The following is a 26,388-nucleotide window of genomic DNA, read 5'->3' as shown; positions in this document are numbered from 1 at the left end:
CAGGGTATGTATAAAACACAAATGATACAATTTGGAAGATTGAGAATGGAATTCCAAGAGCTGACATGTAGTTGATAGACTTAATTTACAATTCCCTTCATACTCTGTGCCCTGGAATTAGTTCTATTAAAGGAAATTCAAAAATCATTTGGAAAATCAAGACATGAGGTCATTTTACAACAACGACTGCCATTAAGCAGAAAAGTAAATGATAGATTTACAGTACTTTGGGAATGTCATAGCACAGAAACAAAATTTCCATTCTGGAGAAACAAACTGTTTTCAAAAATGAATGTTTGCATAAATACGTTCTATATGCACTTGATTTATTTGCTGGGAAATGATACCTGCTCAGGACTTTCAGTTCTGTTTCTAATGCTGTCTACAGTTAAACCAATCAGCAAATGATTTTTCATATAACATAAGTCATGGAATCTGATCATCACATATCTGTGGTGTGATTTTCAAATAAAGTTTAGCCTAAAGAGTATCCAATGAAAAGGAAAATGTAGCTTTGTAAGAATGCTTTTTTGCTTCCATACAGTCATACTTTCAGATGGAGTACATATTTTAACTCATCGGGCTTCCATGGCACAAAATGGTGGTGCGTCTGAGTTAATTTTTAGAAGATTTAAGTAGGGCTTCAACCATCACGTCAGAGAGACTTGCTGAGTAGTCAATGATTATTCAGCAAGTCCAGTTGCTCTAGATTTGATATATCATGACCTGAATAAATGAAAACCTTCATAGACACTTAGGGGCAAATTTACTTACCTTCACAGGCGAAGTTTCGCCAGGGCGCCACTAATTCACTAAAATCCGAAGTTGCGCTCAGGGAGGCGAAAGGTAGCGAAGTTGCGCTATCGTTAATTCGTCAAGCAAAGCAAAGTTGCGCTAGCAATGCCTAATTTGCATACGGCGCCAAGTTAAAGTACAACGGACGTATATGTAGCAGCAAATACATTACACTACACAAGCCTGGGAAAGCTTCATAAAATAAAATAGATGATATTTTACCCTATACATGTGCCCACTGTATAGTTTAGATGCCATATGTTAGGAAATGTAGGTGGGAAGTAGGGTACCCCCAAAAAGATTTCCCATCTTTTTCAGCCTATCACCCTTAAAAAAGTAAAAGACGCCAGTATTTTTTGGGACGTAGAAAAAATGTAAACTTTTTTTTGAAGCAATCCCTATCTACTCTATTGCATTCTACTTGGTGAAGGCAAGTCTGGCACAAGAGCTAACGTTCAGTAAAATGCGCAAGTTAGTGAATTATCTAAGTTACGTCCCTTCGCCATAGTGCAACCCTGACGCAAGGGTGCGAAGTAGCGCTAGAGTAGGTCCACTTCGTTAGCGAATTTAGGCCAGCGCCCGTTAGTAAATCGGCGAAGTAATAAAATAACATGCTGGCGAATTTTCACTAGCGTTAGCCACTTCGTCCTTTTGTAAATTTGCCCCATAGAGACTTGTTTCTCAATAGCTCAAGGAGAACTGGGATTGACTTACACAACTAGCTTTGTCCCCACTATACACTATTATTTACTTATTTTAGCAGTTAAGATATTTGAGGTTAAGTCTTTTAATAGCAAACTGAGAAACAACAACCCTAGGTTTGACTGAATGCAGGAAGTACATAGACAGCTAGGGTCAATGACACACTGGCCTTTCAAATAAGGTCTTTAGCTGAAATTGGCCTAGGCAGTATAAAACTAAAAAAAAAAAAAAGGAGAAACTGAGAAAATTGAAAAAAGTGACACTATAAATCTATGAGCAAGGTCTTGTCTTCCCTCCACCAGGTATACTATATTACATCAGACTATGTTAATTAAACAACAATGCCTTATTCTTTTCACATGATGATAGACATCATCTGTTAAAAACTGACCAACATTTTTACCCAGGGATCTACTATATGTGACCCTAAAGTTAATTACAGTTTCTTCTGTAATGGCAGAAGCAGTGTTTTAAAACCCTATAACTGTCTGGTCAATTAAAAAACTGCTTCCAATTGCTTCCTAATTACAGGAGTTGCACGCTTTGATAAGTCGTCACATGAAAAATGCATGGAATTTTTTTGGGGTAAATTTTTTCCGTTGCGCAAATTTAGATCAAGTTCATCCATTTATTAGCGGGCATTATAACATTCTGCTTCTTTATAACAGCCACTGTTTTTACTGAACTGTTGTAGTCTAGGGTGTAATAGTGGAACTGTAAATAGCATTACAGGAACATCAAAATTTCTCTGTGCAGTTACCAGCTTTACGACCCAGGAACATAAAGTATCTCTCAAATAAGAGACTGGACCTGGAAATTAGGAATAGATTGATAGTAACATGCTAAATAATTTGTAACCCAGAACTGACTGTTATTCTTTTAATAAAAAATATGCCTCTGATATTGCAACCAAAATAACAGTACAAAAAAAAATAACGCAGAATGGCATTTCATTAAAATGATGAAAACACAGCATTTTCTACCTTTATTTTCTTTTAACTGATCATATAATTCCAGTTTTTAATTACAATTTACAGAAGGGCGAGTATGAGTAATAATACAGTTGTCTACAGAATAATTTATGTGCAGATAATTGTAAAAGGGACTTCAAAGTATTTTCTAATAACTAAAACCAGCTGCTGCTGAAAACTTGTGATTAGTTCTAAAGCATTCAGGGCTCTGCTTAATGTATTGCACTGGAACCAGCCTCCTCAGCTCATTTTAATAGGCTACAAAATGGTGTGTTTAGGTTAAACTAACAAATGCTTAACAAATGATACTATCTGAATAATGTTTGATTTTCAGTCATTTGTATGTGCATAGCAGGAGGTTTGAGATTTTCTTCTGTTTTATCAAGACTGTTACTGCTTTTAACTTATCTTAGCTTTTAAGAGGCAGATTTATGAAAATGTGAGATTAGAGTTTACCCCAGAAAACCCAATTTCTATTCATTCCTGCGGGATTTTTACAAGTATATTTATCAATGGGAGAAAGTTAGAGTTCACCATTTAATAAACACGCTTCTAAAAATCCCATAGGAATTAATAGAAAGTGGGGTTTTCTGGGGTGATCTCTAGGGATTGTTTCTCCGTGGAAATGATGGCCAAAGACTTGTATGGCGGTGTGCATCAAAAAAAAATTCACCGCGCATCAAAATTTTTTTGACGCCCATAGACTTTAATGGGCATCGGCTACATTTTGCCGGTGGCGAATTTTTGACGAAACGGGTCAAATTTGCTCATCCCTAGTGAGCTCTAATCTCACATTTTCATAAATCTGCCCCTTTGTCAAAATTGTTCATTGTATTGAGTTGCTATTAATAGTGATGGGTGAATAAATTCGCCAGAAGCAAATAAATTCAGCGGAATTTACTGCAGCGACAATTCGTCGGCGAGAAATTCACTGTGTCAAAAAAATTTGAAGCGTGCATGAAAATTGTCGTGTGTCAAAATTATTCGGACACCCATTGACACGCGGCATTTGGACCAAATAGTCGCGTGTATAAAAATTGTTGCTCACGCAAAATTGTCGTGCGTCAAAATGATTTTGAAGCCCATTTGAAGTCAATGGGCTTAAAAAATCATTTTGACGCACGTCAATTCGCCCATCACTAGCTATTAACAATTTACTAAAATGTTTTTTTTTCTAATTTATTTCCATATAATTGGTTTATATGTTAATATTATAAAAAATAAAGATGTTTATTCCTGTTTATCCGTGTATTATATATTATTTTTTCAATAAAATATGCATAGAAAGCCTGTATAACATCGAAGACAAATTATTTTAAACACATTAAGGTCATAGTGTTTCATGGTAATTACACAAAATAAAATGTTCAGTGTTTTAATACGACTGTAAATTAATTTGACACCTGTCAACCCTCATTAATTTATCAGGAGTCCCCCATAGTTATAACCACCAGTGGGAGTGATTAGGGGGTGTGGGCTGAGTGTAATGGTGCATGGACAAATATCTCCTGGGTTTCGATCTAGAGAGGTCGACATCTCTGCAATGTCTCAGAATACAGTGGAGCTTAATTATGAAAATCTGTGTTTGACAGATGTCAGGTGAGTATGCATAACTTAGTATGATCCATTGACAAGGAGAGACAGAGAGGGAGGCTACAGTCCCATGATACATAGGTAAGGGAAGTTGACCCAGCAAAAGTAAGGAGCTGGAAGGATACAATTAAGAGATTTTGGTTTTAACAAATCATCATTTATTTATATGGTGCCAGCAAATTATGCAGCACTTTCCATTAATATGTCATGAAGGAAATGATTACAATAATTTAATAAACAAGGGCTACTGAGTAACAACAGAATCAGACGGACCTACTCGCAAGAGCTTACAATCGAAAGGGCACTATGTATTGATAGGCAGATGGTTCGTTAAAATGGTACAGTATAAAACGGTGTACTATATACAGTAAATGTGTAATAGATACAACACAAGGTTATTTGGTGGCTATTTATGAGTAGCTATGTGCAAACAGTATGTATCTCATGTTATAGGGGTATTTAATAACTCTTCTAAGCAATCACCATTTTGTAAGTGAATTTGCCTGCTGCCTGGAACCTATGGCTCTTTTCAGGAAACATCAATAAACTATCATAATCATAATAAACTAAAAACCATCAGGTAACACAGGGTGCCTTTATGATTGTGTATTTAATGATATTTGGCAGTAAATCATCTTATCTCTAGGCAGAGAAAACCAGTGAATTATTCATTTATAGACCTTTTTACGGTATTCGTATCTGTGGTATCTCTGTAGTCAGTTGTCCTGTCTTTGGACTCATTGCAGAGGTAGATTAAGACATTTATTCTTCAAGAATGTTGACACACTGGAATTTGTAGATAGACCCGTTACAAATGCTCATAAAAATCTGTGTTCCCGTAAGCGACCATATGCAAGAAGAATGACACACACAGAATATTATATACCATACTGTATTTAATAGAGACATATTATTTATGGTCATTTTCCATTTTGATGCTGGGGACATTCAAAACATGGAGAAATAGCTAAACGTCATTACATAGAATATAAAACATACACTGTGTCCCTTTGACATTCTAAAGTGACCACTATGGAACTGAATTCTGAAAGGGATTAGCTCCTAGAGAAAGCTGCTAAATCAATATCCACATGTTACCCTCAGGTGAAGTAAAAACATATCACCTCATAACTAAATTATACTGGTGGAACAAATGTAGGGAACATGGCCAGAAAATATATGTAGAAAATACAAGTGATGTGATCCAGGCATTCTCTTTGAGAACTGTGCAGTTGTCGATGTAGCAAGCAGCTGGGGCTTTCAATAGAACCTGTGTACTGGTAACGGAGCATTTTCAAATCCCTGATTGCATTTTTATTTAATACAGATGCAGTAAAGGTAAATATGAGTAAAAAGCATGATATGGGTTTATAAACATGGATTCTATAAAGATACCTTTATGAATTTTAAAACAATAAGCTTGAAGACTAACCCACTTTTTCAGGCGGGGGAGCAGAAAATAATATGTTGCCACCTGGCTTTTCCATATGCAATACTGGCATTTGATAAACACAATAAAGGCCAGTGCTTATAGGGCTCAGTGGTTCTGTTTTTATTATATTCTGACATAAAGAACCTGGGTCTGTGTGTTTCGTTTTCCAAGACGGTTTCAATCTGTGACTGTGGATACAAATAGATTTCTTTCTGCAGCATGATGGGTATCTCAGCAACAACCCTAATATTCTATCTTTGCTATAACTGCCAGTCACAGCAGTGCACAAAGCAGATTATCTCAAGCAGTCCTTTAATAGGGATCTTCATAGTAACTTTGAATGCCGTCCTTTGGAATCAAAGATGCATGATGTAACTGTCAATAAATTGTATCTTTAGGTTTTTTCATCGATACCACTGAATAACAACGTGGGGACTTCACCGGATCAAACAGCTTCACCAGTCCTGACCATGCTAAGTTATTCTGCATAAAAGCATATTGATTTTTACATTATTAGTCCACAGAATTGTCAATCAATCAAGCACAGTAGACACACCAATTATACAGGAGCCTAAAGATTCAGTGCTAATGTGCAGCCGCTGTTGGACTCAAGGCCTTTTGCTCTGGGTTTCCTTACCATTAACCTCAGCACTACTGAAACAGGCTTCATGCATTGGATTTCCAAATATAGAGAATCTACGTGAGCAGAATGTGTAGTTCATTGCCTGTTGTAGCTCTGATATTTTAGGAGGAGCTTTACTCCGCAATAAAGATCTCCCAATTCCTTGCCTTTAAATACCCTCATCTGACCCCATGCCTACGCCCCTTCTTATCTACACACATCTGACTCTGCTACTGGTCTGTGTGCCTGTCCCTCACCTACCAATGTTACGTCTCTGTATCTCATAAGCTCCATGACCAGCAGGTTTCTACAAGGCGACACACACAGCTGCTCTATCACTTGTCTTTTCTTTATGACTTGGTAAAAAACAATGTATGGATAATTGTACATTGTCTCACGCAGCTCACAAATCATTGCCAGGGTACACACACACATTGATTGCTTGTAAGTCTTTGCTTGGCATTTGCCTGGCTTGCACAACACCAAATATGTTGCTCCATGGAAATGCACCAATTATGGAGATTATAAGATAAAGTATGAGAGTTGCCTATGCTGCCTGGACTTGGGTATACTCCCTTTCTTTTCACTTGGTCTGTGGTGGACCCCCAAGCCAAGAGAAAGTCCAGTAGAAAAGTCTAGTAGGATATTATACATTATACCTTGTCTGTACCTGAACTCTGAGACAGCTTACCCCTTGTGTGCTTTATTGTGGACTCTATCTTGCTTTTGCCTTGTTTGCTTTATTGACCCTGCCTACATACCTGCCTTATCATCTACCTGTGCTGCAATAAAGTTTATTTCAGTTTGCAAGCATCAGTCTTTTCTCAGTCTTCAGTTGACTCCTCCTTGATCCCTTAATCAACCACTAAGAACAGTAGCCATTGAAAGTCTGTGGTGGTCCTGGTCTTGCATGCTGCAGGTTTAACAATGTATCTTTTATTAGGAGCTTATTACAAATGCATTTATTAGTCCATTATTTTGTAATAAAACCAAGCACTTGTTTAAAAAAAAAAAAGTGGACTTCCCTAGGCAGTAGACTAGCTTCCTGCACCTACATCATTAATATTTACATTCACCTGCAATAAACCTCCTTGAGGTCAAATTCTGACCTTAGTTTATAAAGGTAAGCTGCATTTCAAATATATAATAGGATGGTTAAAATATATCATAGTATGGTTAAACTATAGAAATTAATAAAACAAACCCCTAAATAGTATAAAAACTGTAAAAAGTATAAAGGTAAATTAGGCGTATGTCCCTGGATGCTTTTCACAGTGACTCTTCCCAGAGAGTCGTGCTGATGCTTCTGGAACTTGCTACAAATCAATTCTCATTAGAGTGAACAGGGATTATGGACATACTACAAATCAAGAGTGTTTCTAAGGAACAAGAGTGTCTGCGTTTTAGGCAATAATATATTTCCTGTGTTATTCCCACAGCAACCAACTACAATAGGGAGTGATCTAAAAGAAAAGGTGTTTTGCCAGCACAATAGCTACAGAAAAAAATAGTTGTGACATAATATCAAGTGCAACATGAGCCTTAAAGGTCAAGTATAAAATTCACAGACAAAGTGAAGTAAAGAGTTATGTGTCATCCATAATTTATTTAGGAAGGGTTATTATACCAGCTTACCTATTAACTGCTTGGAGCGAACATGCTAAACATTCTACTTTACAATTAAATGAGCTGTCAGGGAGGGACCCACACTTCTCACAACTAAAATAAGGATCTATAGTAAAGTCAAATAACAGACAATTACCATCTCAATTGTTATTTAATAGCACAATACAAATCACCTCTTTAGGGGCCATATTAATATTACAGAGGTCAGCAGCATCCTTAACCAAATGTCTAAAGCACCGTTCTGCCATATACAATGATAATCTGCTCTTTTTGAGCAAATCACAGCAAAAACATGATTTTTTTTGTGATTGGGAGTTTTTTCAGAGGTTGGATTTTTAGAGAAAAAAAAGTTTGCCACCTAAAACCTGCTAAGATTCTTACTTTTTGAAAAAAACCTGGGAAAAACAAAATCTGGAAAAAGCAATAGCAAAATAAATGCAAAAAAGAATGCATCTGCCCCTAACTGAATCGTGAACTTTACTTTCTAAATTATTTTATGTCAAAAATGATTTGTAAAACAGGAAAAAAGAACGTAATAAAATGCATTAGGAGTCATTGATATATACAAGATATTCTTTTACATGGCAGTAACTGCTATTTAACCGAAGGTTTGTTGAAATTGGAATCATTTTGGATCATAAGAACGACACTTGGGTACAGGTATAATTTACACAATTAATACTGTGATAATCTGTATTTTTATTCAAATATCTTTGAGTGGCTGTTTAATGTCTGTAGTAAGTCTTTATCTGTGTGTGGAGGATGAGATGCTGGTGGTGCCTGTGCTTGATGCATGCTGTTTGTCACAGATTCCTGTATGGTGTTCTGTCTCATTTTCAGTACTGATTCTTATAATTGCCACCATATGCAAAAAGACTCTCTTGTCGTTAGCCCAATCAGTTTTTCCATTTAAGAACCACCTATTTATTTTTCTTATAACTAAAAATGAAACAAATTCTGCACTGTGATAAATAAAAGGGACCCAATTACATCAGTAAGTGCAGTGATACCAAAATCCATATTTTTTTCCAGAAAAGCAGCATTTCCCCAGAATTCTAGAGTCCTTGTGGTTACAAGGGGGCATTGTGCCTGGCACAACTGTGGCCAATAAGTCAAAATGAACACAAGTGCACTTGCACTGCACCATAAACCAAATGCAATTGCACTGAAAGTTTTACAGATCAGCTTGGTGTCATTTCTGGTGTTCGGTACAAGATTGATGCGTTTACCCAATTCTTTAGATACTGTGGAGGTGGTGGTAGCCCCAAGGTTCCTCTGCATCAATAGGTGCAACTGCACTTGATTCAGACAGGAAGGACTGAGCGGCACCAAGCACAATTCTATGGATGTGTAAGGAGTGCATTTTACACGAGCACCTTCAATGAATGGGGTTTTATGCACAACTGACTGTGCAGTGTTGAACAAAAGTGAGCCCTAAAGAGATATATCCCACAACTAAGTCATTTGTTCATTAGTAGGTTATAAGTGCCAGTATATATTATATATGTATGTGCTTTTCTTTGTATGTACAATTTCTGAAGCAGTGGTACATTTTGTAAGTTGTGAGAACCCCAATTGTTTCTTGTGTGGGATGATGGTTTATTATAAACATGCATTCAAAAGATAGTTAGAAGTAGTGTATGTGTGGGTCAAGACATGTACGAACTTTTATGAACTAAAGTGGCTGGCATTCTGAAACACACAATTAAGATTTCCAAAGTGTGGATCTGGGGAAATCAGTGCAAAACAGAGGCAGCAAAATGGTTGCTAAAATGTAAAAAGTAGGTCAAATATCTGTCTGACTCAGTGAAAGCAAATCAGTGCCACATGGAAGATGGCAGAGCTCCACTCTTGGAAGTCACACAAACTTCTGATTTACTGTAAGCTGGCAACCAGGAAAATACATCATTATCTGCGTATTTCAAAATTGCTTTTTTTCTGTGTAAAAACACAATTTACAGCAAAATCAAACATTTATAGCAACATTTGGATTCCAAGCAGGGATTTAAAAGGAAGGCATTTCATCTGACAATGTTACTGTTAAAATGTTTATAATGGAAAAACTGGGACTGCAGACATGGCTTTAATTTAAGAGGACTGTGCACATCTTGTGCAGAGATCAAAGCTGAGGGCATACAAACCAATTGTATTTGGGAATATATCTTTTCAGCAGAAAAAAGAATGGGTACTATCCAGGCTCTCACATAAATCTGTAATGCTAAAGTATCTGGGTTCATGAAGTTGGATGGAAGAAAGAAAGGTAACCTATAATGAATAAACTGAGAAACTAGTATAGTAAGTACATTATTCTGATTAGCAAAAGTCCAGTACTATAATGATGAACAGATTTTAGATTTGCTGGGAGTATCTTGGATCTTGTAATTAGTCTACAATTAAGCAACATTAACCTAATTGCTTGCATTTACTAAGAAAAAACAAGAGAAACATCTGCAGGGCATATGTTGTTTTTGTTTAACTTATTTTTAACTTATTTAGTGTCAAAGAAGGAGAAATAAAATTACCTGCTCCTTTAGATAGTGAAGGCGATCCAAGAGAATCAGAGCTTCGATACAAGGAGCCAACAGAACTTTCAGCTGAAAGGAAGATTGATTATGCATTAAAAGATGTTGAAAGACAAATAAGAAGCTTTCATCTGATGCCTGTAGTGCTTCTCTCAAACTGTTCCAGGCCTAGTGCTTGACTGTACATATCTGTAATGTGCATAGAACATCACAAGGACAGGCTGCTAAGTACACAGATAAAAAGCGCCAGATGCACTGTGCAGTATCTCTTACTGTACCATAGCTGTTCCAGAGGTCTTCATTCTACTGATATACACATATCTAAAACATGACACATTGATTGGATTCTTGGCTTTAAATTTACCAAGGATAAGAGAGAAAAAATGATCTAAAACAAATGATCATTTACTGTAAAATAATAGCCGAGTCACCAGAAAAATCTCCCTCTTAAATATTTTTAATATATGGAATAAATTAAAAATTACTTTTTTGCTAATAAATTAGAGAAGATTGAAGGGTACACCATAATAATTGTATTCTTCTGCATGCCACATGTTAAAGATACATAGGGTAGAGTCCTGCAGCGGTTTGAGTACCTGCAAAATACCCACAAAGTGCTCAGGACTTGGGCAAATAGATTTGATGTCTCCATTGTGTGGGTGGTAGTGATGTGCAGGTCGAGGAATTCTCGACCTGTAAACAACCCTGAGTCGGTCCCTTGCCCACACAGACCCAAGTTCCTTTATACACCCGCACCTGCCCCGCTTCCATCTCTGACGTCACTGAGGTGGCGAGATGCAATTGGTGATTGCAGTAAGGCACTGTTAGGTCGGGGGCAGGGAGGGTGACAAGGGAAAGTAAGAAAACCAGTAAATTTCTATACTACCCATAATTTTCAATGGGCGTACAAACCAAATTGAAATGATTGCTTACATTTTTTCTAGGACTTTTTTTTCTAGGACAACCCACTGACTTCTACATGAACTTGGCAGCTTTTAGAATGCTGAATTTTTATATTCAAGTTTATACATTTTGGGGGTTAATTGGTAAAATCCAAATTAATCATATATGTTATTAAAAAACACCAAGACCAAACACGCATGCCCGATTTTAGCTTATTTAATAATAAAAAACTGAATTTAATCGGATATGGGTAAAACTCAATAAAATCAAACAAAGCCCAAATCGCTCTAATTTTTGGGGCTTTTCCCACAAATAGCTCAAGGTTTTTGCCCAAAACCTCAGAAAAAGTCTGATTTTTGGGCTAAACCCAGAGCAGACCACGAAAACTTCAAATCGAGATAGGTGCCTCTCCCATTAACTTATACAGGACCTCAACAGATTGGATTTTTCAATTCGGCTTTTTGTAGCATCCCAACTCGACCTTTAATAAATAACCCCCTTTGTGTGTATAATAAATCTCAAATTAAAATTTCTGAGTTTTAATGAAAAAACATTGGAATCACTGTAAAAATTCTAACTTGAACATAGATAAATCACCCCAATTTTTTTTTATCTACTCAAACTTAAGCTTAAGCTTGCTTCCTCCCACCCACACTTCCATCAACATTGAAGGTAAGCTGTGCCCTCCACAATTGCTCGAGGCAGAAAAACAAACTCTGCACACGCGAACGCCGAGAGTCATGATTGTGAGTGAAACTATAGGGGCATGTCTGCTGGTCCTGTTGATGCAGCCCACTGTGGAAAGCCTGAAATTACCTTCACATTAATAGGCACAATTGCACACATTTTAGGAGAAGAGGGAAGGCAGACTCAATAGAGCTCGCATCCACTTTAGCATGACTGAATTTAAACATCTAAAATGAGGAGGTAAATTGCACAAATTTGTGTCCCTGTTGGAACACCACTGTTCTGGGAAACCAGTACAGATGCTACAGGAGTTTTTTTCCATTAAAAAAAATGCAGGAGTTTTGCCAATAATTTATCCATCACCAGAGCTACATTGCTAATATAGTTATAATCAAATATTTGGAACATAATCACATTACCTTGATCTTCTGTGAACTGTTCAAAATTATACAAGGCTGTAATATCATCCTTTTGGTGCATAACTTCTAACATACAGAAATTTTGCAGTCAACAGTACCTTTGTTTGCAAGTAAATGTCAATGAAATGCTAAACGTGTCCATATGTTTGATACATACAGAAATGATAAGTAGCTTTTAAAACCATTTCTAATAAAGAATGATCATTTTCCTGGCCTCCAAGAATTAAAACATTCTCCAAAGGCCCGGGTTAAAAGGCTAATATGCTATCATAACACAACACACTAAAATAAACCATTTCCTGTATGTTTTAGGCTAAACTTGAAATGATATATTTTATCAATTAAAAAGATAATGTGATTTATTGCTTACCTAATAATAACAAAATATCCATTTAGAGCAAATAAAATGAATGCAACTCCCTCCTTCTTTCAGCTGTTCTTTGTAAAGTCAGCTTATTGGCAAGGTGTATAATATAACATAACTTAAGCCATGATCGTGCTACTGCTAGCCATTATGCCATATAACCTAATTTACTGCACAATAATTTTGACAGATCTAAATAAAAATGGAAATGGTTTAATAGCAGCTGCAAGTATTAAGGGACATTATATCCCAGTATCATAAGATACAGGTATGGAACCTGTTATTCAAAATGCTTCGGACTTGGGCTTTTCTGGATAATGGATCTTTTCATAATTTGGATCTTCATACCTTAAAGGAATAGTTCAGTGTGAAAATAAAAACTGGGTAAATAGATAGGCTGTGCCAAATAAAAAATGTTTCTAATATAGTTAGTTAGCCAAATATGTAATGTATAAAGGCTGGAGTGAACAGATGTCTAATAAAACAGCCAGAATCCAACTTCCTGCTTTTCAGCTCTATAACTCTGAGTTAGTCAGCGACTTGAAGGGGGGCCACATGGGACATTTCTGTTCAGTGAGTTTGTAATTGATCCTCAGTATTCAGCTCAGATTCAAAAGCAACAGATATGACCCATGTGGCCCCGCCTCAAGTCTCTGATTGGTTACTGCCTGGTAACCAAGGTAACCAGTCAGTGTAAACCAAGAGAGCTTAAAAGCAGGAAGTAGTGTTCAGACTGACATGTTATACATCAAATCACTCCAGTCTTTATACATTACATTTTTGGCTAACTAACTATATTAGAAACATTTTTTTATTTTGCACAGCCTATCTATTTACCAAGTTTTTATTTTTACACTGAACAATTCCTTTAAATCTACTAGAAACTTGCATAAATATTAAATAAACCCAGTAGGTGGGGTTTTGCTTCCAACAAGGATTAATTATATCTTAGTTTGGAGCAAGTACAAGGTACTGTTATTATTACAGTAAAAAAGGAAATCATTTGTAAAAATTTGGATTATTTGGATAAATTGGAGTCTATGGGAAAAGGGCTTTTAGTAATTCAGAGCTTTCTGGATAACAGGTGTCGGGATAATGGATTCCATCCCATAAGACCAAGACAGCACTTGGAAACACATTCTACAATTTACACCTTTTTTTTTTTTAATTAAATACACACAAAACATAAACTTTTGTTACCTATGAGTAGAGGCAACAGAGAAGGGAAAGGTGAAGTCATTATACAGAATAAAATACTCCAGTTCATGCTGATGCAAAATTACCCCTATACTTGCTATTGAGACCTGACAGTTTGGATCATTGATGTGCAATGCAGTCTTTCGGCCATAGGGTGACAAGCTGCAGCAACCTGATAAACCAAGAACTGCGCCCCTATTAATTTCTTTGGTGATACGCGTAAATACGGTGCCGATGCATTTCAGTGGGGCCAGTCAGATCTGAAACTTCAGACGGTCCCTAGCTGCTCTTCAGGGAAACAATCATACTTTCAAACGGCAGGGGGGGAACCCCCCACCTTACTTCCCAGCCATGCAGAACTCAAGCAGCTTGTTTGTTTTCCTGTACAGCAGTCGACGACTGTGTAGAGATTCATATTGGATTTTATTTTTTCCTTTACATCCCCTTTAAAGTTTCCAACTCCAGTGGCAGGGACAAAGATCATGGAGCCAGATTTAAACAGATAAACTGGGATTCTCATTGAAGCATTATTTTTTTTTTTTGCTGCAACCACTGGTTCTGCAGAGTTGGAGAAAGTTTGTATTAAACAATACAAAAAGTATAAAATACACATTAGATTAAAGCTTGCCATACACTATAAGATCCGCTCTTTTGGCAACATCGCCAAACGAGCGGACCTTTCCCCGATATGCCCACCAACAGCAGGGCTATATTGGGTTAATCCGAACGTTCGGCCCAAGGATTTGGATTACAAGAAGGAGCAATGAAAAATTAAACCTTCCAGATTGATATCGTGGCCAGATATCGAGCGTGAAGACCCGTCGGAAGCCCTCATTCACGGGCAGATAAGCTGCTGAATTGGTCTAAAGGACTGATTACGGCACCTTTAATTTGCACGCGTATGGCCACCTTTAATGACAACACAGGACCCAGTGCAGTCTTCATATTCTGATTATTCATCAGTCTTGCTGTATCAGCTTCTGGCAGATATTATTTGACTTGTGCTGTTTTGATAATTTACGTTCCCTAAACTTAGCCTCCCAACTTTGAAATAATAAATAATTTTTTTTATTAGGCTTGTGGTGCAGTAAGTTTATGTTTAGTATACAAAATATCACATTTCTAGCATTATTCTATTTAAGACTTTAGTTCCCCTTTAACCATGAGATAAGGTTTCCCAGTCACAGTAACTACAGACGGCTTGGTTTCCATCTGCAGAATAACCTACTGTATAGCAATATATTTGTCTAAATGGGTACAACAGAGAAATAAACTTTAGAGTATGTTCCCCTACTACAAACTGTTCTGCTTTACACAGACACAATAAAAATACAATAAACTAAAAAAGATAATTGTCATAAAGTATACTTTGTGTATGACAAAGGTGAAAACTGGTTCCTACAATAAAAGTTACAAATACTTTTAGAAAATGATTTATATATAGCTTGCTTAACGGTGACCTTTTAAGCCTTGGAAACACCATAACAATAATAATACTAATACCAAGGGATGGAAGCCGAGTGCCACTCAGACAAGAGTACACCATCTTAGGTGTTAACATACTTATGTATCTTGAATTAAGAAAAAGACAATTAAAAAGACACATATCTAACAGGCAGAATTCAGTGTTGACCTCTTTGTACAGATTGGCATTTTACTCAACAAATGGTGTTGTTAACTAAGAAATGATTCATTAGAAAACCGAAAGGACACTGTAAAACACAGGTCTGTAACTCTAAATGACAAGGTGATCTGCAAGAAATCAATACTGCTCAGTATTAATTAAAGATATAAAGACTAGGAAACCACAGATTCCTTTAAGGTGTTCATGTTGTTAGTCTCTTGTGGAGACAAAACTGGAAAAATGTTCCAATTTGAGAAATGGAATAAAAATCTAATATGAGTCACAATTTCTTGGAAAAATAGGTGTGGAACTATTTCTTTACTAATGTGCTTCATGTATATAGTTCTACAGAGAAAGAACAAAATGACTGGGAGGAAAAAAAAGGTTACAGTAAGAGCTAAAATGCCATTAGCTGATTATAAAAACATATGGTTAAACCATGTGTCTCTGATGATATTCGACACAGCCAGAAAACAATACACTTGAAAAAGGAGGTCTCATTATTCCATTCGGAGAAAGGTACTGTCAACATTTATCATTTAGCAAGTTGCACAGTTATACTTTTTCTCTGGTCTCTGGGCATGACACAATGCAAATAATCTTTTTTTAAGGGAATACTTTCACGAATTTCCTTTTTACTGTTTTTCAATAAAACTTACTAATACACTCATTATAAACAACAACTTGTGACAAATAGAATAAGAAAGTACTTTATGAGTTTTTCATATTTTTAATATCAGTATAATACACAATAGCCATGAATATCCCGTAAATGATATCCTTATAAACGGTGCTTAGTGATGTCATCAGTTATAATCAGATCTTAGTGATGTAATTTCTGTCACATGACTCACTAAGGGCAAATTTGCCCTTAGCAACCAATCAGTTACTGGATTTTTTATGTCAGCTGCAGATTAAACAATGAAAACAAACATTTGATTGGTTGCCATGGGTTACTGCCCAGGTGCAAATTTACAAAGTGTTTATAAATGAGCCCCACTGTGTTCACGTGTGCTGTATGTAAAACCTTATGTTTTGTACCTTGTGCCTCATATAAATCTCTGTGCCCTCTCACCCTGTGCCTTACGTGCAGCCTCTGCTTATCATACAAAATTATCTGTGCAGGTGGCAAAAGGAATGGGAACGCATTTGAATGACTTGCTTAATGTTTTAATTTCTAAGTAAAATATAAAAAAAGAATTGTCTTTTAAAAGGACAGTAAACACCTAAAAACACCTTTGCATAAAATTAGCACAATAAATAGGACTTGTGTTGAAAAGCATTCTGCCTATACTATCAATTTAAAAAAAATACACAGTATCCTCATTTTTTGCCATTCTAACACTTATATGTTGAGGCTTTTTTTCACTAAACCTCCTCCAGGGGGAACACTTTTTTTCCTTAAATAAAACAATTTGCAAAAAGTAAGCTCAGCACATGCCCTATTCATTAATTTAAAAGGGGTTTACAAAACAGATTTTAGTACAGGATTACAATGAAAATCACAGCCGATAGCCGATATATTTAATTAAAAACATCACATGTACCAATGACACTATGCCTTTAAAGATATCCCTTCCCCTCTTTTTTGAGATGAGCATCTGTGACTGATGTAATGGCTTAATTTATTAACAGGAGAAAATGGCAAAATGCTGTGAAAATATGGCAGTTTATATTCCTAGTTCCTTTCAACACTCCAGTGCCAATGCTCCTGACACAATTATATGGCTGTCACTAGGAGTAAGTCATATGCTTTCAATATGGTGGTTTATCAACAGAACAAACTTAAAAGGTTGAACTTGATGGACATGTGTCTTTTTTTCAACCTTACTTACTACATGTATGTTACAAATTCCCATAGTGTGCTATTTAACTTTTTCTTACAAAAACAAGAGTTTCTACTGGATATTAACTAAGGTAGCATAAATTCAACAATCCTATTGTTTTCTTTTTAAGTTTAACCCAGGATGAGCGGCCTAGCACTTATTTTGTAGAAATGTCACATCTGCATTGCTAGCACTCGGTAATACTTTATCTAAAAGACCCCAGTATCCTGGCATTCCTAATAATAGGTCCTATACCCACAGTGGTAACTGTAAAAATGTCCTGAAATAAGGGCCTTATTGGCAGTATATTATCTGCAGGCAGATATTTTCTTAGTGCCAAGAAAAATAGTAATAATATTAACATTTGCCAAAGGCAGTCACTTTTAGCAATGCAAGCTGTTGAAAAATTACCATATTAAATGCTTCCAGTTCATTTTGTCTAGGCTTGTACTTTTCATAGTAAGCCGTTATGTTCTTGTCTGATATCTGATAGAAAGAAGAGAAAACTGCATTAACACAATGTTGTTACATTTAAGTTGCACACATTTACAGAAACACAGCATAATTCATAAAATGACAAAAAACTGAAATGAGCAAGAATGATCGTTGATTAGGGAATTGCTACATAACTGACAGACAAAATAGTCTTGTATGCTCTACTAAATCCAAGTTTAATATCATGTAATCTAGGTCTATCAAGAATATTTATCAAAAGGCTGAAAATGCTTACAACTAAAAAAAACTATTCAAAATCAAAAGTTCCTTTTAACAATTTCAGTCTATTGTATTAGGGAAAAGCAGTTACAAACATTTTACCAAGGGGCCCGCTGTTAAGGAAGGTTTCCTGTTCTAGATGATCAGTGCTTCATCTGTGTTAATTTGTTTGTGGCTGGATTTAAATAAAACCCATATAATGTATTTCACATGTGAAAAGAAAGGATCTGGACAATAATTGTCCAACGCTGGGAAACAACCAATGACTAATCACTTGGATTTAACATTTACAAAATATGCAAGAATTCCAAATCAGGGTAAAAGTAGAACTTTTACCTGGACTGAGAGAGCACACAATTTTGTGTTTTTCTTTGTATTGTTTGGCAGAGGCCAAGTGCCAGATGCTGAACTTGTAGCATGGATAAACCCTGTTGCAACCACAAATATGTAAGTCCTGTGAATATGGTTTCCTAAATCCCATACTGGGCTCTGACACAAAAGATATTTATTTTCATAAGAATACTTTTCGTAGAATACTATTTCCTTTGGGATGGTGGAATCTAAAGCCTTTAATGATATAATCTCTATAAAAACCTCATTTTGGATTAAGTTGTACAAGTTTTTATTTGGCGTTTATATTTTAATTTCAGCTTTCTTGAATTCTAGCATGCAGATAAGTAGTATGTTGACAGTTCATTAGTGAAGCAATATGAACAAACCCAATTTAAACAAGGGGTGGGTTAGGCATCTACACCTGCATCTAAGAAGTCATACACATGAACACGTTTGGAGTGAATGTGATCCAATAAATGCAATCAAGTCATTTTGTTCATTTATACATGGATCATACTTTAATCTAACCAAAAATCTTCTTCTAAAATGGATCATTTTTCAAGCTGTCGGCTCAACCCCTCCAGAAAGAGTTGCCATTCTAATGGCTCAAGCAAAGGGGGGGGGGTGGGCAATTGGCAGCCTCTCTGATTGATATCTGTACACAGTAATTGAGACCCAGCCCTTTGCAAAAAAAAGAAGGCTGTATATTTGTGCTTTCTGAATGAACAGGATCAGCTTGATTTGTCCCAGTTGATGGGTGACCAAATTGGGCAGAAGTATTATGTGACAATTTACACTGCCGTTCAAATGTATTCACCCCCTTGGCTTTTTACCAATTCTGTTACATTCCAACATGTAATTTAAATGTTTCTTAATCTTATTTTATGTGATGGATCTGCACAAAATAGTCTAAGTTGGTGAAATGAAATGAGAAAAATATATAAAAAAAAAAGAATTTAAAAAACTGAAAATTGTCATGTGCATATGTATTCATCCCCTTTGCCACAAAGCCCCTAAACAATCCAAAACAATCCAACCAATTACCTTCAAAAGTCACATAATTAGTGAAATGAAGTCCACCTGTGTGCAATCTAAGTGTCACATGAACTGTCAATATAAACACACCTTTTCTGACATGGTACCACAACAAACCTGCCAAGAGAGGGCCGTCCACCAAAACTCACAGACTGGGCAAGGAGGGCATCAATCAGAGAGGCAGCACAGAGACCAAAGGTAACCCTGAAGGAGTTGCAGAGTTTGACAGCAGAGACTAGAGTATCTGCCCATTGGACCACAAAAAGCTGCACACTCCATAGAGCTGGGTTTTATGGAAGAGTGCCAGAAAAAATCCATTACTTTAAGTTAAAAATTAGAAGGCACATTTTGAGTTTGCCAAAAGGCATGTGGATGACTCCCCAAATGTATGGAGGAAGGTGCTCTGGTCAGATGAGACTAAAATTTAACTTTTCAGCCATCAGGGAAAATGCTATGTCTGGCACAAACCCAACACAACCCATCACCCCAAGAACACCATCCATCATGTGGTGGGGATGTTTTTCAGCAACAGGGACTGGGAAACTGGTCGAGGGGATGTTGCTAAATACAGGGATATTCTTGAGCAAAACCTGTGTCAGCCTGCCTGTGATTTGAGACTGGAACGGAGGTTCACCTTCCAGCAGGACAATGACCCAAAGCATACTGCTAAAGTAACACTCGAGTGCTTTAAGGGGAAACATTTAAATGTCCTAGTCAAAGTCCAGACCTCAATCCAATTGAGAATCTGTGGTGAGACTTGAAGATTGCTGTTCACAAGTGAAAACCATCCAACATGAAGGAGCTGGTGCAGTTTTGCCTTGAGGAATGGGCAAAAATCCCAGTGGCAAGATGTGGCAAGCTCATAGAGACTTATCCAAAGCGACTTGCAGCTGTAATTGCCACAAAATATTGACTTTAGAGGGGGGGGTGAACAGTTATGCACGCTGAAAATCTCTGTTATTTTGTATTATTTGTTGTTTGCTTCACAATAAAAAAAAAAAAAAACATCTTCAAAGTTGTAGGCAAAACACAGAAATATATGTTTACCCCCCAAAACCATATATTTTTTTGAAAGTACACACTGTACCAAATCTAAAATGGGTACCCATGCGTTTCTGTTCCACACTACTGAGTCTAAAGGCTTTCCCAAAATTGGCAGTTTTGGTGAAATATCTGAAAATTGCCTCAAAGCTTCAGCTTTCCAGTATCATATCGCCCATGTATCATTACGTACCAAGAAAAAGCACCCAAAATATGATTGCCTGGGGCATTTAGAGGCCCCAAAATCAAGTTAGCGCATACAAATAGTTTTTCGTTATCTGAAGTTACCCACATCTTTCTACTACAAACTACCAAACTGCAAAGCTATGCTAAACATAACGTTTTTTTTGGAATTTCTGAGAATTGTCACAAAGCTTGCATTTTACCCCATTATATACCCCACATTTTGTAGTCTACCAGTATAAAGCATACAAAATATGAATGCCAGTGGTCTACTAAACAAGTTGATGTCCAATATGCATAGCTTTACCAAAATATGTGACATACAGAGACCCCCAAATCCAAATAGGGCATATGAATTTTCACGTATGACACTCATGGCTACTACAATATAAGCACCCGGGTATGTGTATTATGTGCCATGAGACCCCCTAACAGTATGGAGACTCTAGAAAACCATATATTTTCCGATAGTACACATTCTGACGAATCTAAAGCAGGTAATTACATCTTTCTACTGCAAACTGCAAAGCTATGCTAAACATAATGTTTTTTTGAAACTTCTGAAAATAGTCACAAAGCTTGCATTTTACCCTATTATATACCCCACATTTTGTAACGTACCAGCAAAAGGCATCCTAAATATGAACGTCAGGGGTGTACTGAACAGTTTGATGCCTGATATGAAAAGATTTAACAAACTCGGTGGCATACGGAGCCCCAAAAGAAAAAAGTACATATGAATTATCACGTATGACACTCAAACTGACTGCTACAAAAGAAGCACCCAGTATGTGTATTATGCACCATAAGACCCCCTAACAGTATGGAGACCCTAGAAAACCATATTTTTTCAGAAAGTACACATTCTGATGAATCTAAAGCAGGTAATTACATCTTTCTACTGCAGACTACCAAACTGCAAAACTATGCTAAACATAAATTTTTATGAAATTTTGGAAAAAGCTTGCATTTTACCCCATTATATACCCCACATTTCGTAGTCTACCAGCATAATGCATCCTAAATATGAACAACAGGGGTCTACTAAACAAGCTGATGCCCAATATGCATTGATTTACCAAACTATGTGGCATACAGATACCCTCAAATGGATATATAGCAGACAAAATTTCCATGGGCAAAATGAAGTAAAGAACAGAGCGAAATGGTATAAAATCACTAAAATCCAACAAAACCACACAATCAATGTTTTTTTTTTTCGCCTAGTGTAATCAGCAGTCAGAATCAAAGTTTGTATATTTTAGCATAGCCAAATAGGTTTTACGGACAGAAATAAGAGAAGAACACCTACACAAAGCTGAAAATGTAATACAATGGCTAAACATGCAATAAAACGGATAAAATGCACCAAAATTGCAATATAATCACCGAAATAACATACAAAAGGTATTGTGCAGTGCAATTAGCAAATACGCTATTCACAATGGCAATAAAAGTTTTTTTCAGGCAAAAAAACAGACGATTCGATAAAAAAAGACACAAAATAGTGTATGTGTGTGTACAATTGGCCAATTGTGTGTTGTGTGCGTGTTCAAGCATGTGTGAGTGCTGTGAAAGTGTGTGACCCCCCCTGATCCCCCAAAATTGTATGTGTGTGAATGTAAGTGTGTATTGCTAAAATAAGTGTGTTTGTGGATGGGGGGGGCACTAACCAGGGATGGCAGGCTCACTGATCGTCCAGGAGGGCTTCCAGGCATGATGGCACTGTCTTCTTGGAGTTGTTTTCTCTGGAAAAAAGGCGCTTGCGAGGGGACATGATTACACTTTACAAGTACATTAGAGTACATTATAGACAAATAGCACGGGACCTTTTTACCCATAAAGAGGATCACCGTACCAGAGGCCACCCCTTTAGACTAGAAGAAAAGAACTTTCATTTGAAGCAACGTAGGGGGTTCTTCACAGTCAGGACAGTGAGGTTGTGGAATGCACTGCCGGGTGATGTTGAGATGACTGATTCAGTTAATGCCTTTAAGAATGGCTTGGATAATTTTTTGGACAGACAGAATATCAAAGGCTATTGTGATACTAAACTCTATAGTTAGTATAGGTATGGGTATATATAAGTTGTGTGAAAGTAGGGAGGGGTGTGTGTATGGATGCTGAGTTTTCATTTGGAGGGGTTGGACTTGATGGACTTTGTCTTTTTTCAACCTGATTTAACTATGTAACTATGATCCAGTAAAAGGGGCGAAGCTACAGGAGCAGGAAGTGCGGGCAGCAGCAGAAGACGTCCATTGCACCTGTCTGCTGGTGCCCCTGGGCGATCGCCCTCAGGGGCCACTTGTTCACCGCCTGGGGGCTGGGGAACGAGAAGGAACGGAGCGAGTGGCTTTAAAAGCCGCTCCTCCCTTCCCAAACCCTTTAATGCTGCAGAACATAGAATCTACATTCTGTGGCATTTCAAGTGATTTTTACTTGAGTAAAAGTTAAGGGGATGAATCAGTTCAGGTATACATTTAAATATTTACACATAAAATAGGCCTTTTATTTTTCAATTACCATAATAACCCACTCTGACAGTTTATTATAAAATACCTATGGAAGTGATGTGGCGCAAAGACAAGAATGAATCCACAGAGATAATTTAACAACAAACAAATAATGAACAGGCCTGACTGAGTTAATGTTTCTAAGCAAGAAGAAGACATATTCCAGTACATGGAATAGCAATTACAAGGAAATGAACAAAATGACAGTAATTTATTACAGCACTGACAGTCACCACCTGTCTAATCTAAAGAAATGTAAGTGGTAAATGAAATCCATTTTAATTCATAATGCTGATAGCATTTTATCAATAAACAAACCAGTCATCAGTTTAATTTATGTAATTACTCAGACAAGCTGGTGTCAGACAGCAACATAACATCATCTTATTAATAAAGCCATACAAATACCAACCAATGCTTTCCAAGAGAACAGCACTTGAGGGGATTATTAGTATTGTTTGGAAAGCATTTCATTTATAGCAAAAGGCTGCAACATTTATAAGCATTTGAAAGGCAGTTCTAGCAGATGAAAGTCATAGTTAAAAGGTCTGCAATACCCAACTAAGCTGAAAGTACTTACAGACCACTTCAGACATAGATACACTTGTATTTGTCAATTATTAAATTATGATTTCATCACTGAATACTGACAAAAAGTTTGGAGTTTGGACCCACCACAAATTGGCCATTCTAGTGTCTGCTCAGTAAGAACAGAGTGCAGATCACAGTCTGTGCAACAACCCTATATAGTAAAGCTCTTCTGCAGTCAGCCAGGCACTCCTGATTATAGCTTCTTCGTCTATGTGGCAAAGCATGTAGTACATAGCTGCACATGTGTTAAGTTGTGCAGCATTTCATTTAGTTTTAGCAGCTTGAAAGAAAAACAGAAAGCTTTATATTATATTGAGTCTACCTATTTCCCTCAACTCCCACATGCCTAAAAAAGCAATAATTTGAATCAATATAGCAGAAACCCTGATTTGTGTATTATACTAGCACATTGTATTTGTTAAATGTCTTGAATCTACAATTGGAGAGTAAAATGTTTCATTTACCCTACACTTTTACATATTTCACATCTTTTCCCTTAACAACTAAGAGGGCTTTGAATGAGTTCAAATATAATGCACTTTTCACGGTTTTGCTGGTCTTTAAAGAAATAATTATTTAACTGCTCTTACTTTTTATGTCAGTCATAGCAATTCCAGTAGTTTGGTTCCTTCTGAGACAAAGTAACATTTCTGATTGGTGGGCTCAGTGACCTCAGATCCCAAGATGTACACTGGACCACTATTTTTTTTCTTTGTTTTGGACCCGTAGATAGCAATGCTATTTTTTCATATATATATGGTCAGATATATTATTATTAAAAAAGAAATTAATAACAAATGTGTACCTTTTATTAATCCAGTACAAAAGCATTGTTTGTGGTATTCTTTTCGCTCATAAACTTTCAATAACTAGACTCTGGAAACCTGACAATGTTTCAGACACAGTCAATGATCTCAGAAATATCTACTAATGTTTCCCATGAGAAATCCTTTACACAGATTAGAAAGAGACTGGATTCTTTTGTGGTCTTTTCTAAAACAAAATAACTCAACCTAGCATTCAGATCAGATAAAATATATTCCCTCCTATTGTTGCTTAAAATCTATGTTCTTTTCTGTTTACTTACATGAAGTGATTGAACCTTTTAATACAATCTTGACTTTGTTTTTCACATCATCAACATTTAGGGGCAGATGGAGTTGTGTTTTCCATGAAAAATTCAGGATTTCAAGTCAAAAAAATATGGATTAAAAAAAAAAAAAAAAAAATCAAATTTTTCAAGATTTATTTTACCCTGACCTTGAAAATAGCTAGAATCTGAAAATACACCATCTAAAACCTGTCGAGATCATTTAAAAGTCAATGTCAGAGGTCCCTTGAAATATTTGAAGATAGCCTTCATGATGTTTGAGTTTTTTCCACTTGAAAACTCGGTCTATTCAGAGGGGTTTTTTTTCGCCGAAAACTCTATCAATTTAAGTTTTTGAGTCATTAACCCTGAAGTCGCTGATTCAAGCTTTTTACATTCCAGTTTTTTCTTAAATTAGAAACCATTCGAGTTGTGAGTTAATTTGAGGTCTAAAAAACTTGATTGATAAATAACCACCCATAATGTAACTCATGTTCTCCTGTCAATCTAAAAGCCACCTTTCCGTCCTTCCTTTTTTTAGGCATATAACTATTGTGTATTTCTAAACTATTAACTTTTCATTTTGTAAAATGTAATAACATTTTTTTTTAAAAAGTACTTTGTATGGATCACATTGTCCAAATATTCCTTTTTTTCTTCCATGAAAATACTGGCTTTAAAGTGTCAGAATGCGTAAATGAAAAAAGTTATACATTAATAGAGAAACATGTCTAAGTGACCATATACTGTATAAGGCCACTAAAATGAGCTTCAGACCCTTGATCAATTAATTAGTATGGAAATGCCATTTTCTCAAATGAATGCTGTTAGGTGGAGCACTGCAGGTTTAATCTCTCTCTACTGTATTGAATTCCCCATGGGAATTCCCCTCAATTCTGTAACCACAATCTTGTCTACAGTGGTGTGGAAGGGAAACTATGCAGTGACACTGTACCGAAGTGAAGCATATAAACCAAGACAATGATTTAATATGACAAGATTTTTACTGTATAACATTAGTGTATGACAAAAACAACCTTAAACAATTTTTTTATTTATTTCTCGTCAAAAGAAGCCTTAAATGCCTTTCACCTAAGAAGAATAGTGCCAGATAAACATAATCATTAAAATTCCACTGGTTTTGCATTTACAAGTCAATATAGTACAAGCTATTCTGCAAGACACTCTGAAGCACATTATGTCCTTATTTGAATTCCATACACATAATCACTTGCATCTGCAATGCTTCACATTGTATTATCTTCCCAAGCCCCAAAGAATCTGCAATAAAACCTGTGGATTAAACGTATAAAAGATTTCCGAAAATAGTTGTCATACACATGGCATTTGTCTAGCCAAAGAAACATTCGTGACACATATGTTCAAACTGTGTTTGAGAAAGTTTAAGCAGTCAAATTTGGCAAAGTACCTGCCATGTAAATTCAGGTAACTATAAAACTTCTTTTGGGTGTTAATATGCCAACAATCCCCCTGTTGCTGGTGGGGCAGGCACATGGGAATGGATGATCACAAGAACTTTCAATACAAACAATAACATTTTAATGGGGAACAAATTAATGTCTGGTATATCTGTCACTGAATGTG

General features: G+C 36.4%; 1 protein-coding gene across 3 annotated transcripts in view; it reads right to left on the bottom strand.

Moving 5' to 3' along the window:
• Nucleotides 1–4,939: 4,939 nt before the first annotated feature.
• The window catches only part of mettl25.L (methyltransferase like 25 L homeolog), a 95,537-nt gene continuing 74,088 nt past the window's right edge, over nt 4,940–26,388 (bottom strand). For all 3 annotated transcript variants that reach the window (XM_041586293.1, XM_041586294.1, XM_041586292.1), the window contains exons 11-13: nt 17,695–17,769; nt 10,264–10,335; nt 4,940–5,976 (exon numbers count right to left, since the gene is read on the bottom strand). In XM_041586293.1, the coding sequence (XP_041442227.1) occupies nt 5,872–5,976; nt 10,264–10,335; nt 17,695–17,769 (252 nt within the window). In that variant the 3' untranslated portion in view covers nt 4,940–5,871. The remainder of the gene's footprint in view (nt 5,977–10,263; nt 10,336–17,694; nt 17,770–26,388) is intronic.

This window comes from Xenopus laevis, chromosome 3L (assembly GCF_017654675.1).
Source record: "Xenopus laevis strain J_2021 chromosome 3L, Xenopus_laevis_v10.1, whole genome shotgun sequence".
In the NCBI taxonomy this organism is placed as follows: domain Eukaryota; kingdom Metazoa; phylum Chordata; class Amphibia; order Anura; family Pipidae; genus Xenopus; species Xenopus laevis.
This window is presented reverse-complemented; position numbering and strand designations above follow the sequence as displayed.